This window comes from Camellia sinensis, chromosome 8 (genome assembly GCF_055761805.1).
Source record: "Camellia sinensis isolate YWXY chromosome 8, ASM5576180v1, whole genome shotgun sequence".
NCBI classification, from domain to species: domain Eukaryota; kingdom Viridiplantae; phylum Streptophyta; class Magnoliopsida; order Ericales; family Theaceae; genus Camellia; species Camellia sinensis.
The window spans coordinates 44,288,405-44,303,471 of NC_138968.1; the positions used below are offsets into that span (position 1 = coordinate 44,288,405).

The window sequence follows — 15,067 nt, forward strand, 5'->3', positions numbered from 1 at the left end:
ATTGGCTTAATAATATCTAAATGAACATAATTTTAAAATTATATATATGAAAAATATTATGTAAAACTAATATATGAAAAGAGACTTTTCCCATAAAAATTTAAATGATATATAAATTAGCTTAATTCCCAAATGTTTGGTAATTAGTTAAAAATATTATGTAAAATTAATATATAAAGAAGAGGCTTTTCACATATGATGTAACACAAATTAATGTATGAAAAGAAGAGGTTTTTCTCATATTATGTAAAATTTATGAATTACACCTTCTAAACCAAAACAAAGATAAAAGAAAAAAAATATATTTCAACATGACAATGGCTTTAGTAAAGGCAAAAAAAATTTATGAATTATATTATCACCAAAACAATGAGAACCGGAAAAAAAATAAAATATTAAAAGATAAATAAATAAATGAACAGTAAATAAATAAATGGTGAAAGCGTGGTTTCAATCCACGCTTTCATTTATCAACAGTGAAAGCGTGGTTTCAATCCACGCTTTCATTTATCAACACTGAAAGCGTGATTCCAAAATCAACACTGAAAGCGTGATTCCAAATAACGTTTTCTGAAGAAAAAATAATGCACAGTGAAAGCGCTTTTTGAAATAGCGTTTTCTTGTGAAAGCGCTATTTCAAATAGCGTTTTATTCAAAAAAAAATTTATATTAAAAGTGTGATTTGCAATCACGCTTTCTTAATTAAAAGTGTGGTTTTCAATAGCGCTTTCACTATTCATCACATTTTGAGTTCCAAACAGTGAAAGCACAATTTGTAATAGTGCTTTAGTCTAATCTGAAAATTTCGTCCAAACTAAACCTAATTGAAAAATTAAAATACAAAATAAACTTAATATGAAAAAAGCCCCAACTTTATAAACTCTTTCAAAAAAAATTATTTTTAAAAACTATTTCACAAACACATATGGCCTTTACTTTTCCATCTGTCTCTGGTTCCTATCATATGTTCTTATGATTTGATCCAGTTGTCTCTTCCAATCCCCACCGGATTTTTGCATTGCTGAATTTTATGGGCTCTTTTGGGAACACTAATAAAAAGTTAATTTTTTGATTTTTTAATTTTTTTACTCAAAATAATTCAATTTTTTATGAAAAAAATCATTAAAAAAGTTAAAAAATCAAAAAATTAATTTTTTACAAACTTCCTAAAACACTTATATATTATATTATATTACGCGTTCTATCTAATAAATAAGGATAAATTATAAATACATCTCTTGAGATTTGCTTAAAGTATAAATTATTTTCTATAGTTTAAAAAATTACAAATACTTCATTGTTAGTATTTTTTATTTAATAGAATTAACTAACAAAATAAAATTCATAATTGATCTCATATACAATAATAAAATTACCCAAATTATTAGTTAAACATATTTCTAACATCATTAAAAAATAATTTGATGATTTATTTATAAAAGGGACAATTTGTTATGAAATTAAAAATCTCAGGAGGTGGAATGTAATTTTCAAAATCACAGGATACGATTCATATTTTAATTAAACCTCAGGAATGTATTTGTAATTTACCAATAAATAAAAGGAATTTTGGGAGACTGGAATTTGCAGATAAAGAGGGAGATTGGGCTACATATGGCCCTGTTTGGCAAATTGGGTTTGGGAGTTTTTTTTTTTTTGGGGGGGGGGGTGGTTAAAACGTATAACAAAAATAATATAAGTTAAAATAGTGAATAAGGTAAATATCTTTTGACTTTTGGACATGAGAATTGTGCAAGGTCTAAGGGGTCAAAAATCTTATAGTTCTTTTCAATAAAAAGGACTTCAAATCTTTTAAGATTGTGTTTAGATCACAAATTTAGAAAGAATTTTGAAAAGAGAAAGGAAAAGAAAAAATGTATGTAAAATGTAAGTGAAATGTAATTATATTACGTTTACAATTCACCTTTTTTTTTTAAATTTATTTCTAAATTCATGAATTAAATAAGGGTTTGATAATTAGGAAGAGCTCACGGCGAGGTAAAGAACAAACAAGAACTTGAAAACTCTATTGCAATTTAACGGCTTGAAAATACAAAGAAGTTGAAAAAATAAGACCAAACAAAAATAATTATATCCCCACGAATTGAAATAAACCAATTGATACGTATACCAAACTAAACTAAATTCAACATGATGTTCCAAGAAGCTCCGGCCACTTGCTGGAGACTCTTCGGCAATCAACAAGCTGGTCACCTCCTTGACCTCAGCCCACTTACTGGTGACCACCAACACCAACAAACACCCCCCACCATCAGCCACCACCTTCCTCAACTCACCAAACATGTTTATCTACTTTTATTTTCATTTATTTTGAAAATATTTTTGTAGAAAATTTTCTGTTTTTGTCTGTTTGTAAACAGAAAAACAAACAACTCCTTAACAAACTAAGCAACCAACCAAATAAATAAAGGAAATGGGAAAAACAGATTACTTTCATATGACTAAACTTTATGCAGAGCCCCTTGCCACCACATATTATGCCGAAATGATACCATTAAACTCACATGGAGAAGACATATAGCTCCACACCAATGGAACTACTGTTTAATTACCAGTATAAATAAATCATTTAATCATCATCTGAATACCTAGAATTATAGTCAAGAGCAAGTTGTTGGACCTTTCCCTGCACGACGTCATTTACTAGGAAGCACAGATACTTCTAAAAAAGAGTCGTACCCATGTCAGATACGGATAATTCTTAGATATATACAAATACGTATCGGATATTTGTTAAACGTATCTGATACTTGAAATTAATTTTCTTTAATTTGAGAAATATTGGATACGTTTTCGATACTCTAGGTCACATATCCGAATTATTATGAAATTGAGACTGTAATAATTATTGCATAGCATTAGAGCATAATTGATAGGATAAATAAATTTTCAATATTTTACTTAAATAAGAAGAAAAAAGTGAGATTTCACTAGTACCCTAATTTTTTAGAATTTATCAAATTAACTTATGCTTAATGTGCACATGTGTATTGTATTGATGTTCATAATTTATAGCAAGTAAGAATAAATTAATAATATAATATAGTCAAAGTGGATTTCAATTTCAATAATTAAAGAAGAATGGAAAACTTGTCACTAAAGTGTGAAAAGAACAAGCACAATGGCAACATAAATAGTGTGTATTTAAATGAAATTCTTGTAGAACCTACTTAAAAAAATAAAAAATAAAAAATAATAGTAAAGAAGTTAATAGCTCTTAAACTAATACTTAATTTCTATGGAAACTTGTGTAGGTTTTGTTATATTTCATATGTCATTTAGAAGTCTAGCAGCTTCCATACCAGAAGCCTATTACTATGTAGCCTAAAGACATTCCAGGTTCCAGTTCCACTTTCTCCTGGAGTATTGTCTGGGGTGCTTTTTTTATTCTTGATGTTGATACTTTTGGCTCTGATAAGGGTCTGTGTGATGCATTTACTCGAGATAAAAAAAATTTAGACAAAAAAAAGTAGAGTTTTCTCCATAACAACCAAAGATAAATAGAAATGTCTACTTACAAGTTTCTACTAAAAGAACAAACATACAAAAGAGATTGTACGAGATACTGAGGAACTTCCCCATTAACAATAATGCATTAACATTAGGCCGACTAGCACACATGCATAAATAGACTATACGTCAATTTGAAACAATCAAAACCGCAAAACAAATTAGCAATAACCATATGATACAGCCACTTACCTGCACTTGTAACCATTGTTGCTGCTAATGCTGTTGCTCCCCTTGCCAAGCCCAAACAATTTCCTTAAGAGCCGGTCTTATATCCTGTTTCAGTATCTTCTGATATTCCAATGCATCACCTCTAGACCTTTTCACCTCCACCACATGGAAAGATGGAGTGATTTCAAATATTTCTATATCAATTGACAACGCCCCCGTTATGCATTCATTTGATTCTTCAAGTTTGAAAAATCCTTGATCCTTCTTCGTAACTTTCAGCTTCAGATGCCTGGCAATCTCCTCTAGTCTGGATATGATAGCAGAGGCAGGCTTTGCAGATGTAAATTGTACTTCTTCTTTTTGGTCATTTTCAACAAACAAACCAGACAAGTCAAACCCTGTTGAAAGAGAGATGATATCAAAAGCATTCAAATTTATGGGTTTGGGTAACTCTATTTTTTCCTCAGAACCAGCACTGCTATTCCCAAAAGGACTAAAAATGGCATCAGCATTCAATGGAGCGATTTCTTTACTTTCCAATTCAATGCTTTTGGATTTGGTGTTTAACCCTTTTTTGAACCAAGGATTTTCCATGATTTTGGCAATGGAAATCCTCGTGTATGGGTTAGGGTCAAGGATTCTGCACAAAAGTCTGCGCACGTCCGATGGAAACCAATTAGGGCATTTGTAGTTTGCTTTGCTTATCTTCCGATACATCTCCATAAGGTTTGAATCATGAAACGGAAGACAACCCGCTAGTAGAACAAATAAGATCACCCCACAAGACCATATGTCAGCTTTAACTCCATCATACCCTTTTCTACAAATCACTTCAGGAGCAACATAAGATGGTGTTCCACATGTCGTGTGGAGCAATCCATCTTGACGCTTAGACTCGGCAAGGGCACTTAAACCGAAATCCGTCACCTTTAGAGTCCCATTCTCATCAAGCAACAGATTTTCAGGTTTCAAATCCCGATGGTAAACACCTCTTCCATGACAAAAATCAACGGCACAAATCAATTGTTGAAAATACTTCCTTGCAATATCTTCCTTGAGCTTTCCTTTGGCCGCCTTGTGAAAGAGCTCTCCGCCTTTGGCATATTCCATGATAAAGTATATCTTTGTTTTGGTGGCCATGACCTCATAAAGCTGCACCACATTAGGGTGCTTTACCAATCCCATAATAGATATTTCTCGCTTGGTCTGATCAATCAAACCAACCTTCAAAACTTTCTCTTTGTCAATTACTTTGATGGCCACACTCTGACCAGATTTAAGGTTTCTCCCATAGTAAACCTTAGCAAAGTTACCTTGGCCTAATAATCTCCCAAAATCATACCTTTTCATCAATACATTCCCTTTATTTTCCATTTCAAAGTACTAAACTCTAGGAGATAATTATAAATTATACTCTCCTGCTAGTATGATAAATGTTATTTACAGGGCAGGAGTCCTGTAAAGTGAAGAACTTAACCGTCTTCACCAATCTCGTGCTTCAACACAACAGGAAGTTTGTAACTGCTGGCTTCATTGTGCATTTTGGCACAGAGCTTGAATGTGGTATGAATTGCATATCCAAGTTCATCGAGGAGGAATACAAGTAAGCCAAATAGACAAACAATCTCGTAGGCTTCAGAGAAGGAATTATCAGCATTCAAGCCCATCTTTCCACATTCCCAGGTATTTGGCTTTCGATCATATGAAAAACTCTGAAAGTAATGTAGAAGCAAAGTGTCAAAATATTTCCTTGCAAATGAGAAACTGTGTAGGGAAAAGGATTGAAATCCGTAGCAAATAAGCTGAGTGCTGACAAATCTAAACACATAAATGAATCAACAGTCATGCTTAGAATAGAGAGGGCAGGGGGTCAACAGTCACACTTAGAATGGAGAGGGCAGGGGGTCAACAGTCAAGCACAGAAGCGCCTCAAATCTTCAGAAACAAAAGGGCAAAATGCACAGGAAAAGGAAAAGAAAAAACACTAACAGATGAGAAATTGTCATACAAAACAAAACACCAAAATAGGCACAAAAGACAAAATAGCCACAACAAACAAAACATCACATCCAACCCATAATCATTACACTCTTCTCTTACAAAAAAAAGCCAAAAAAGTCAAAAAGCCAAAAAGCCCTTCCCAAACCAAGCTTTTTAGCCCAGGCTAAAATAGACAAAAAAGCCAAAAAACCAAAAAGCCAACCCACTTCCTAAACGGAGGCAAAGTATAGTTGTTATCAATGATATGTATATACGGATATATGGCACAGATGAGAAGCGCCAAACACAGCAATACCCCCCAGTACACATCTCTATTATTATATTTTTGCTTTCTCATAATTCAAATTTACAACATAATTACATTATCTATATTAAGTGTATATTCATTCCTTTCTTTTTAACTAGTTCAATTATTAACATCAAGCTGGGTGGTTGAAAAGGTGCATTGATTATTAAAAACGATACCTTTTATGGCTGAACCATCAATCTCGTTCCAATGGACAACATGTTGACATCCCACATGGCAAAAAGTCCGAAACATACCTATTACATAATTGTTAAATGTTAAAATCCACCTACTCTCCACCTACTTCACCCACTTAAACCTACTCCACTAAACCTAACCCACTATACCACTACCACCTCACCTACTCCACTAAACCTAACCCACTACACCACTACCACCTCCACTTCACCTACTCCTTACCTACTACACACTCACCCTCTTCTATATATACCACCTCCACTTCACCTACTCCTTACCTACTACACACTCACCCTCTTCTATATATAGGAATCATGAATCATTGTAATAGATATCAATAAAAATCAATCAATAATACATCAATTTCAACATGGTATCAGAGCAGGTTTAGAACCTATAATTTTTCGCTTCACCGGCGGACGGCAACCTCACCTTAGCCGTCCGCCGGACCTCAACCTATTCCGTTTATTTTTTACACATACCTTTCCATCATTGCACAAATACTCTCTCTCATTACCAATCTTTCATGTTCTACACATACCTTCCCACTGCCGCATTGCCTCCTTCGCCTCTCTCTCTCTCTCCACAAAGACATGGATTTAGATGCTGAATTACTTGGGCTTGAAAGTCATCGTCGCAGGCAGCAGCAACAGTTGATGGATGAGATGTCAAGTCTCTCCTCCCCAACCAGTTGGAATTGTAACTTGGCTACTGCTGCAGCTTTTGCAGCTTCGTCTTTTGATCGAAGTGGGGATTTCAATAGGCTCGGAGGTGTGAAACCTACTAACCTTGATGATGTTTTCGGATCTATTGATCCTGCAATTTTGCCTCAGTTCCAGGGACTTTCTCTAGATGCCTCCGCATCCCAAGCGCAGTCTCCAACTGGAATGCAGATGCGCCAGAACATGAACCAGCAGCTCCGCTCGACCTATCCTACAAGCCTTTCATCCTCACCAGCCCGTGCATCGTCATCAATGGGGATTGACCCATCTGGGGCTTCAGCAGCTGCAGCAGTTCTGAGTTCAAGGGCAGCTGCCTTTGCAAAGCGGAGCCAGAGCTTCATCGATAGAAGCACTGTGAACCATCTCTCTGGGCTTCCTTTGCCTGCTTCTTCTGCAAATGTAATGCCTTCTAACCTTTCGGATTGGGGATCTCCAGATGGGAAATTGGATTGGGGCATCCAGAAAGATGAGCTGAACAAATTGAGAAATCTCTCTCGGCATCACAAATCCCATTTTACTTTTCTTTTCTTATTTCTTTATTTTTTCTTTTACTTCCTTTAGCACCACGCACCGACCCAACCATATCTCTTTTGCAGGGCACAAACCCCAACCTACATTCTCTTTCTCTGAAATCCCATCATTTTTTTTTTTATTTTATTTTATCCCATCATTCACTACCTTTTGCACACACCCATACTCCTTTTTATTTTTTAAACCAATCTTTATTTATTTATTTATCTTTTTTTTCTTTTCATCCACTTTACACCACGCCGTCTGCTCCCACACATTCTCAACCCTTTTTTTCTGCATGTTCTTTCTACCATCGGGTTTGCACAACACATTTATTTTCTTCATATCAGGGGATCAACCCCGATCACAATTTTACACCCAAAAAAAAAAAAAAAAAAAAAAAAAAAAAAAAACAAACAAACAAACAAACAAACAACCCACAACAACCACATCCACAGGCGGGATTTTTCTTCTCTACTCTGCTGCCGGTCTCTTCTTCTTGCCTCCGTCCTGGGCGGTCCTTGACGGTGTTGCCTCCGTGTTTCTCACTCCACCGAGCACGTTCACTCCACCCTGCTCCTCCACTACAGCATATGGTGGACCTCCAAATCGGAACATCACGGTAGCCTTCCGCTTCAGCTCCTTGTTTTCCGCCTTCAGCACACTTATCTCTGCTCGCGCATCCTTATACATGCGCTGGAGCAGAGCCAGTTGGCCGTTTAAATGCTGCACCTCATTTGTCCTACTCTGCAGCCGGTGCGACAAGTTTGTGACTGCCGTCATCGTCTCCACACAGGACTTCAAAGTATACTGATTGGCTTCAATGTCAGTTTGCACTGCCATTTTTTGCTCCACAGACTGCATAGGAAAGTTCAACGGAGCAAACCCTGGGGTGCTTGGTTGAGGTTCACTGGCCCCCGCACCAGTTATCTCTCTTGTTGACTCGTTAAGGTCTGGAAAGAGAGTGAGCAGACCACGGGAAGACGAAGCCATTTTCTGGAAAACAGAGTGTTACAGAGTATCTCTCTCAGAAATCTCTCTCAGAAAACAGAGACAACAGAGTGTTACAGAGTATCTCTCTCAGAAATCTCTCTCAGAAAACAGAGTGTTACAGAGTATCTCTCTCAGAAATCTCTCTCAGAAAAAACGAAGAGTTTTTCAGAGTTTTTCTAGCAGGTTTTTGTCTCTGCTTCCAAGCCTCAGCCTCCGCTTCGGTTTATAAAGACCATGACAAAGAGGCCGACACGCGTTCTGTCAATCACGTGCCTCGCCGCGTGTCTGGCGCACCTTTTGATGGCACGCCTTTTTATGGATTGGGCACGCCTTTTTGATGGCACGCCTTTTGAAAACATGGGCACGCCTTTTGACGGCACGCCTTTTGAAAGATTGGGCACACCTTTTGAGGGTGCGACTTTTTAGGGGTCCGACAAGACTCTGTAAACTGTCCCGACATTGATTCCGGTTAGCTCCTTTATGGGTCCGACAAGACTCTGTAAACTGTCCCGACATTGATTCCGGTTAGTTTCTACAAGGGTCCAGTAAGACTCCGTAAACTGTCACAAAAACTGTCACAACAGTGTCTGTTACAACGGTCCGACATGACCCCGTAAACTGTCTTCTACATCGGTCCAACATGACCCCATAAACTGTCTTCTACATCGGTCTGACACGACCACACAGTGTCTACTACAACGGTCCGACATGACCCCATAAACTGTCTTCTACATCGGTCTGACACCGCCATCCAGTGTCCTCTACACCGTTATGACACCACCATACAGTGTCCTCTACATGGTTATGACACCCCCATACAGTGTCCTCTACAACGTTATGACACCACCATCCAGTGTCTTCACCAATAGTCTGACACGACCATACAGTGTCTCTTATCCTCTTTTATTTTTATGTATTTTCTTGTTTTGTTACTCTCTCCAAACTCAAGTTGGTTAGTTCCTATCCCCCTTGAGTTTGCGGGGGGCTGTTAAAATCCACCTACTCTCCACCTACTTCACCCACTTAAACCTACTCCACTAAACCTAACCCACTATACCACTACCACCTCACCTACTCCACTAAACCTAACCCACTACACCACTACCACCTCCACTTCACCTACTCCTTACCTACTACACACTCACCCTCTTCTATATATACCACCTCCACTTCACCTACTCCTTACCTACTACACACTCACCCTCTTCTATATATAGGAATCATGAATCATTGTAATAGATATCAATAAAAATCAATCAATAATACATCAATTTCAACATTAAAAATTAATTTTAGGTTTTAAATTCAAATCCAGTTTTTGAGTTTTTTGTTTTCCCCTTTTCTTTTTCTTTTTTTCTTTTTTTTTTTTGGTCTAAATTTTTTTCGTTTTTTAATCAATTTTTTTCTTTTTATTTTTAGATGCACGTAAAAAGTAATATATTTGTGAAGAAAACTGAAAATTTTCACTAAAGACCCCCCCAAAAAAATGAAAAACAAAAAAATCAGCACATTTCCTTCTTTCCTTTTTCTTTTTTTTTTTTTTGTCTTTAGTGATTTTTCTTTTAGATTTCTTCATAATATTTTACATTTTAGGTACATCTAGATTAGATATATCTAAAAAATAAAATAAAATTAATTAACTAAAATATTTACAAAATTCACTAAAAACAAAAAAAAAAAAAAGGAAAAACGAAAAACAACACACTCCAAAACATTTTTCAAAAACTAAACTAAACTATACATAATGGGTTCCAAGTTTCAAATATTAATTTAACATATTTCCCTTGTTTGATAATAAAAATAAATAAATAAAAAATAGAAATGTGATGCACCTGGTTGGGGAGCAAACAAATATGGGAATATTTGTGCCCAAAAAATAAAAAATGAGAATGACAGGATTCACACAAGCATCTTCAATCCTTCATCTTTTCTTTCATCAATTTTATATTTTGATGAAAAAGTACTAAAAAATCATCTCCCAAATTTTCATCAAATTTAAATCTGATGGAGGATTTGATGAATTCTCAATTTGATGAACATTTGATGAAATGATTGGAGATGATTGTTGAGTACTTTTCATCAAATTTAAATTTCATGAACGAAAAGATGAATGATTGAAGATGCTCTAAAGAACTGCAAAATGCAAATTTCATCAATTTCATAGGGGAATATTTGTGCCCAAATATTCCAAGTTAAATGTAATATTTGAAACTTGGAATATTTGTCCCCCCCCCAAAAAAAAGGAGGGGGGGGGGAATTAACATAGTTTTCAGATAAAAAATGAGAATGACAGGATTCACACAAGCAGACAATCCTTCACATTTTCTTTCATCAAATTTAAATTTGATGAAAAAGTACTAAAAAATCATCTCCAATCCTTTCATCAAATGTTCATCAAATCAAAATACTCATTTTTTTCATTAAATTGAAAACTCATCAAATTTAAATTTGGTGAAAATATAAAAAGATGAACCATTGGAGATAGATTTTTTTGTTCATCAAATTTGATAAAAAGTGAAATTTGGGGTAAGAGGGGAATTCTTAAAAACATTTTCATGAAAATTTGATCAAATGATTAGAGGAGTTCCTATCAAATCAAGCTTTTTACTCAAATTTCAGATTAAAGAACTGCAAAATGCAAATTTCATCAATTTCACATTCACAGAACAAAGATAAAACATATTAGAATATCAGATTGATAAAATTTGACATAATTGCAAAAACCCACAAATGAACACCAGCATTAAATCACATAAAAGTAATCATACTCTGTTTCAATTTCATTCGAACAAGACATTGTAGAATGGTCATTATTTAGACATACAAAACAAACCATGATCAAACAGATCTTAAATCTATCACGAAAAAAAATAAATTTACAAAGAGAAGAGCTATATATATATATGTATATATGAACGTATCAACATCAAAGAAGATAAATCGATATCGAATCATTGAAGAAAAGCCCTATATAAACATATATTTAGGCAATAAATGGAACAAACACACAGAAAAACAAAATGGGTTTCATGAATCACCTGGAAAGAGGAGAGCTTTCGAACAGATCAGAATACGGAGAGAGAGAGAGAGAGAGAGAGACGGTGAAGCAATGGACCCAAATGTCGATGTCTATTATATGACGAGAAAACGGTGCGATTAGATGAAGAATGAGGAAACCTGTGCTATAGGGATTATGTAGTCTTGTGCACTTTTTAGAGAGCTTGGGTCCACTGAAAGGATGACACGTCAGATTGACAATTATTGGGAGGGTTTTTTTGGTAAATTGCGTCGAGATTAGGTGAGAGGATGAAAGTATATGCTTTTCACGTGGAGTTATATTCCTACGAATTGCTATATTTTAAAAGTAGATTGGTTTCATGGAAAATTTGGTATATGTCCATATGTGGGTGGCCGCATGGAAAATTTGGTAGAGTTGCTCAAGTACGTGTTTTTTTTATGATATTTACTTTTAAAAGATAAGATGTTAGTTTATTAATAAAATTAGATTACAAGTAGAAGGATTATCACTGTTTCATTAACTCGAAATCTTGACTTTTTTCTTACCACGCCTTAAAATATAACTACAAAATCACTAAGCCAAACCTAGGGTCGCGTAAGTAGCTGTTTCGAGTTTAATTATTTAGTGATTTTTTTGTTAGTTTATTTTTATTTATTTTTTTAGTTTTTTTTTTTTAATTCAAAAAGTTGTAAGTTTCTAAATTCTACATGACGAAATGAACCAAAAAATTAATATTTTTTAATTTCAAAAAGAATTAGAAAAGACAAAAAAAAAAAAAAGAGCAAAAATAATTATTTTCTTTTGCTTATTTTGATTTTTTTTATTTTTTTTTAGAGTTTTGTCAATTGAGTATTTTTTTTTACATTTTAAATTCAACTATACAAGACAGATCAACAAAATATAAAAAATTGTCATAATTTAAAAATTAAAATAAAAAAAAAAACAATTATTTTGTCATGAGCAAATTTTGAGCACATTAGTAGAATCGTCATATTAATAAGTAGCAAATTCGCTTTTACCAATTGACGTCTTGAGCTTGGTGGTAAATTTGGAAGTTATTATAACATTAAAGACGAAATTAGTGGAAATCTATTTTATACATGTATTTTGAACATGATTAATAAAAAAATAAAGGATATCATAATTGTTGTAGGCAAGTCACGTCGAAACTTGTAGAAAAACTAGTCATCATTGACAAATTTGTCAGATAGTCATGGAAAAATCGCCGGCATCAAAAGTCCGGTGATCAACGTTGGTATAATGAATAGAAAGACAAATTGTAGATAGGCAAGTGACAGTAATATATATTTTTTAAATTATTGTTTTCCTTCACGATTCAAAAATGATTAAATTTGGAGCAATTTAAAAAATTTTAAATTTGACCTTTGATTCTAACGGCCAAAATTAAAAAGTTATGGGATTAGTTTCTTTTGAAATTTAGCCGATACCTTTCTATTAGACCCTTATTGGGTTAAAATGAGAGATTAATTTATTTTGTTTCATAAATCTCCTAAAAAAAAGCACATGATTGAGTAAAAACAAGCAAAATATCATTTTTTGGGTAGATAATATTATTAAAGTAATATGTTACTGTGAACTAGAGTAACATACAAGGGAAAAAAAATTATTTTAAGAATTTTATAGTCAACATGAATCTTGTTTGATAAATTTTTAATTTTATTAAAAACCGACATTTAGATCAAAAGTTATATTATATTAAAATTTAATATTTTAGTAAAAGTGGTATATGTTAGATTTTTCAAAAAAAAAAAATTGTACTTACCCTTAATGCATTAAAACTTTATTATAGGGCTTTGACCAAATCCCCTAATTCTTTTTGGATCTCAAATTGGATTATTTTAAGTCTCATTTTAATAATTCGAACCATTTACAGTTTAGAATCCGTCGAGTACATCATCATTGTAAAAAAAAAAATCACATATTCAGACCAGTTTTATATAAAAAAAAAAATTAAACGATGAAAAAATAAATGATTTATACAAAATAATCCGACACATGTAATTTCTGTTATCCAATCGACTCAATATTTTATCAGAATAATATATTCAATAAATCTTAAAATATAAACTCTTTAAATTATCAAAAACAAAACTCAAAAGTGAGTCAAATAGACTAGACAGAACTATCCAATTTAATTTGGGACCGGAGACAATCCAAATGAAGTGGTAAATAAAGAGAAAAACATGGTATAGCCGTTCACTAAATGTGGCAGTTGGGCATGGGCACCAGGATCAGGACAACTTTACTTTCTTTTTCTTTTTTCTTTTTTTTTTTTTTTTTTTTTTTTGTTACACGCAGGTTCAAGGCAGCACTTTTTGCAGAAATCACCAGGGTGTCCTGTTAGCCATTTCGAGCGAGGAGACTATAACCTGAGAACTTGTCCCAACCTCCCAAGACAAGTTCTGCTTAAGTCAGGACTCGCACAGCGGGGAGCATTGAACCCACACCAAGTGCTTATTAGACAACCTGAGGTGCAACCGCCTAATCAATTGTGCTTCGCCCAGCAAAGGAGAATTGAACTTGTAACCTAGGGCTTAATCTCCAAGTCTTAATCACAATGCCACCCACCCCTAAGTTAACTTTGTTGGAAATGGTTATAAAATTCTGGATAAAATCAGAATTTTTTCCTAAGTTCAGTCTATTTTTTAGGTGGGCCCCAAGTGTCGATTTACTCGGGTCAAAGTGGTAACGCGTTCTATGCCGCGTTGTGATTCACGTGGTATATTTGGTTGCTCAAAACCATTACCGAGTGAATGGGAAATTGAAGCCAAAGTGTGCTCCATGGAAATAGAGTTTTGGTGGAAATTCCTTAAGGTTGTAAATTGGCTTGTCCCACATTGATTTGGTGGGAAGTTTTGAAAGGGTTTATAAGGCTTAGGGTGAGATACTTGGGGTGCGCCCCAAGGGGTACCCAAGTGTTTTAGAGGAAGAGGTTATGGGCAAAATGGGCTAGACCCATTGGACTCAAAAATCACCACACGCGCGCCGCCGTCCGGGCGGGCGGGGCTTGGGTGCGTGGTGTGTGGTTGGGCTTCTAATCTTTTTGGGCAAAAAACATTTGAATTTAATTTTATTTTTTATTAAAATAAAATTCAGAATTCAAATTAAATTGGTTTGGATTTTTTGTTCATCCAAACAGGGCCCTTCCCGTTTTCAAACAGAAATAAACTGTTTTGGAATTAGTGCACACCCAAACAGGGCCCTTTTTATTAAAATAAAATCCAGAATTCAAATTAAATTGGTTTGGATTTTTTGTTCATCCAAACAGGGCCCTTCCCGTTTTCAAACAGAAATAAACTGTTTTGGAATTAGTGCACACCCAAACAGGGCCCTTTTGAATTGATTCAAATCTGTTTGAATTCAAAACCCAACAGATATGATACCTGTTCAATTCAAAACCAAGAGCCACATACCTGTTTAATTCAAAACCAAGAGCCACCTTCACATCTATAAATAGGACCACCCTCATTTGATGTTTTTCATTCAGAAATTTCGTATTTCACCTCTGTTAATTCTATTCTTCATCTTGCTGCATTTTATTTCCGAAAGAAAGAGTGTAAACACTTAGTGTGTTCGTAAGGCAAACAATTAGTAGTGCTGCTATTGTTTGTGGTA

The 15,067-nt window shown here is 34.5% G+C and overlaps 2 protein-coding genes across 3 annotated transcripts; one reads left to right on the plus strand and one right to left on the minus strand.

Annotated features, from left to right (window-relative positions):
* Nucleotides 1-3,475: 3,475 nt before the first annotated feature.
* On the minus strand, nt 3,476-11,713 carry LOC114306110 (CBL-interacting protein kinase 18). 2 transcript variants are annotated; one of them, XM_082882566.1, is made up of 2 exons: nt 11,451-11,713; nt 3,476-5,414 (listed from the first exon to the last, which is right to left on the minus strand). In XM_082882566.1, exon 2 carries the CDS (start codon nt 5,074-5,076, stop codon nt 3,748-3,750), a length of 1,329 nt encoding a protein of 442 aa, XP_082738692.1. In that variant the 5' UTR covers nt 5,077-5,414; nt 11,451-11,713; the 3' UTR covers nt 3,476-3,747. The 2 variants fall into 2 exon arrangements, with proteins under 2 accessions (XP_082738692.1, XP_028107078.2); XM_028251277.2 differs by lacking the exon at nt 11,451-11,713 and adding an exon at nt 6,169-6,243.
* On the plus strand, nt 6,781-7,855 carry LOC145796915 (zinc finger CCCH domain-containing protein 33-like). Its single transcript, XM_082882567.1, has one exon. The coding sequence runs from the start codon at nt 6,781-6,783 to the stop codon at nt 7,468-7,470; it is 690 nt and encodes a 229-aa protein (XP_082738693.1). The 3' UTR covers nt 7,471-7,855.
* Nucleotides 11,714-15,067: the final 3,354 nt, after the last annotated feature.

What these genes read in the sequence shown, in the direction of transcription:
- LOC114306110 (XM_082882566.1), bottom strand. Translation starts at nt 5,076, where the DNA reads ATGGAAAATAAAGGGAATGTATTGATGAAAAGGTATGATTTTGGGAGA.
- LOC145796915 (XM_082882567.1), top strand. Translation starts at nt 6,781, where the DNA reads ATGGATTTAGATGCTGAATTACTTGGGCTTGAAAGTCATCGTCGCAGG.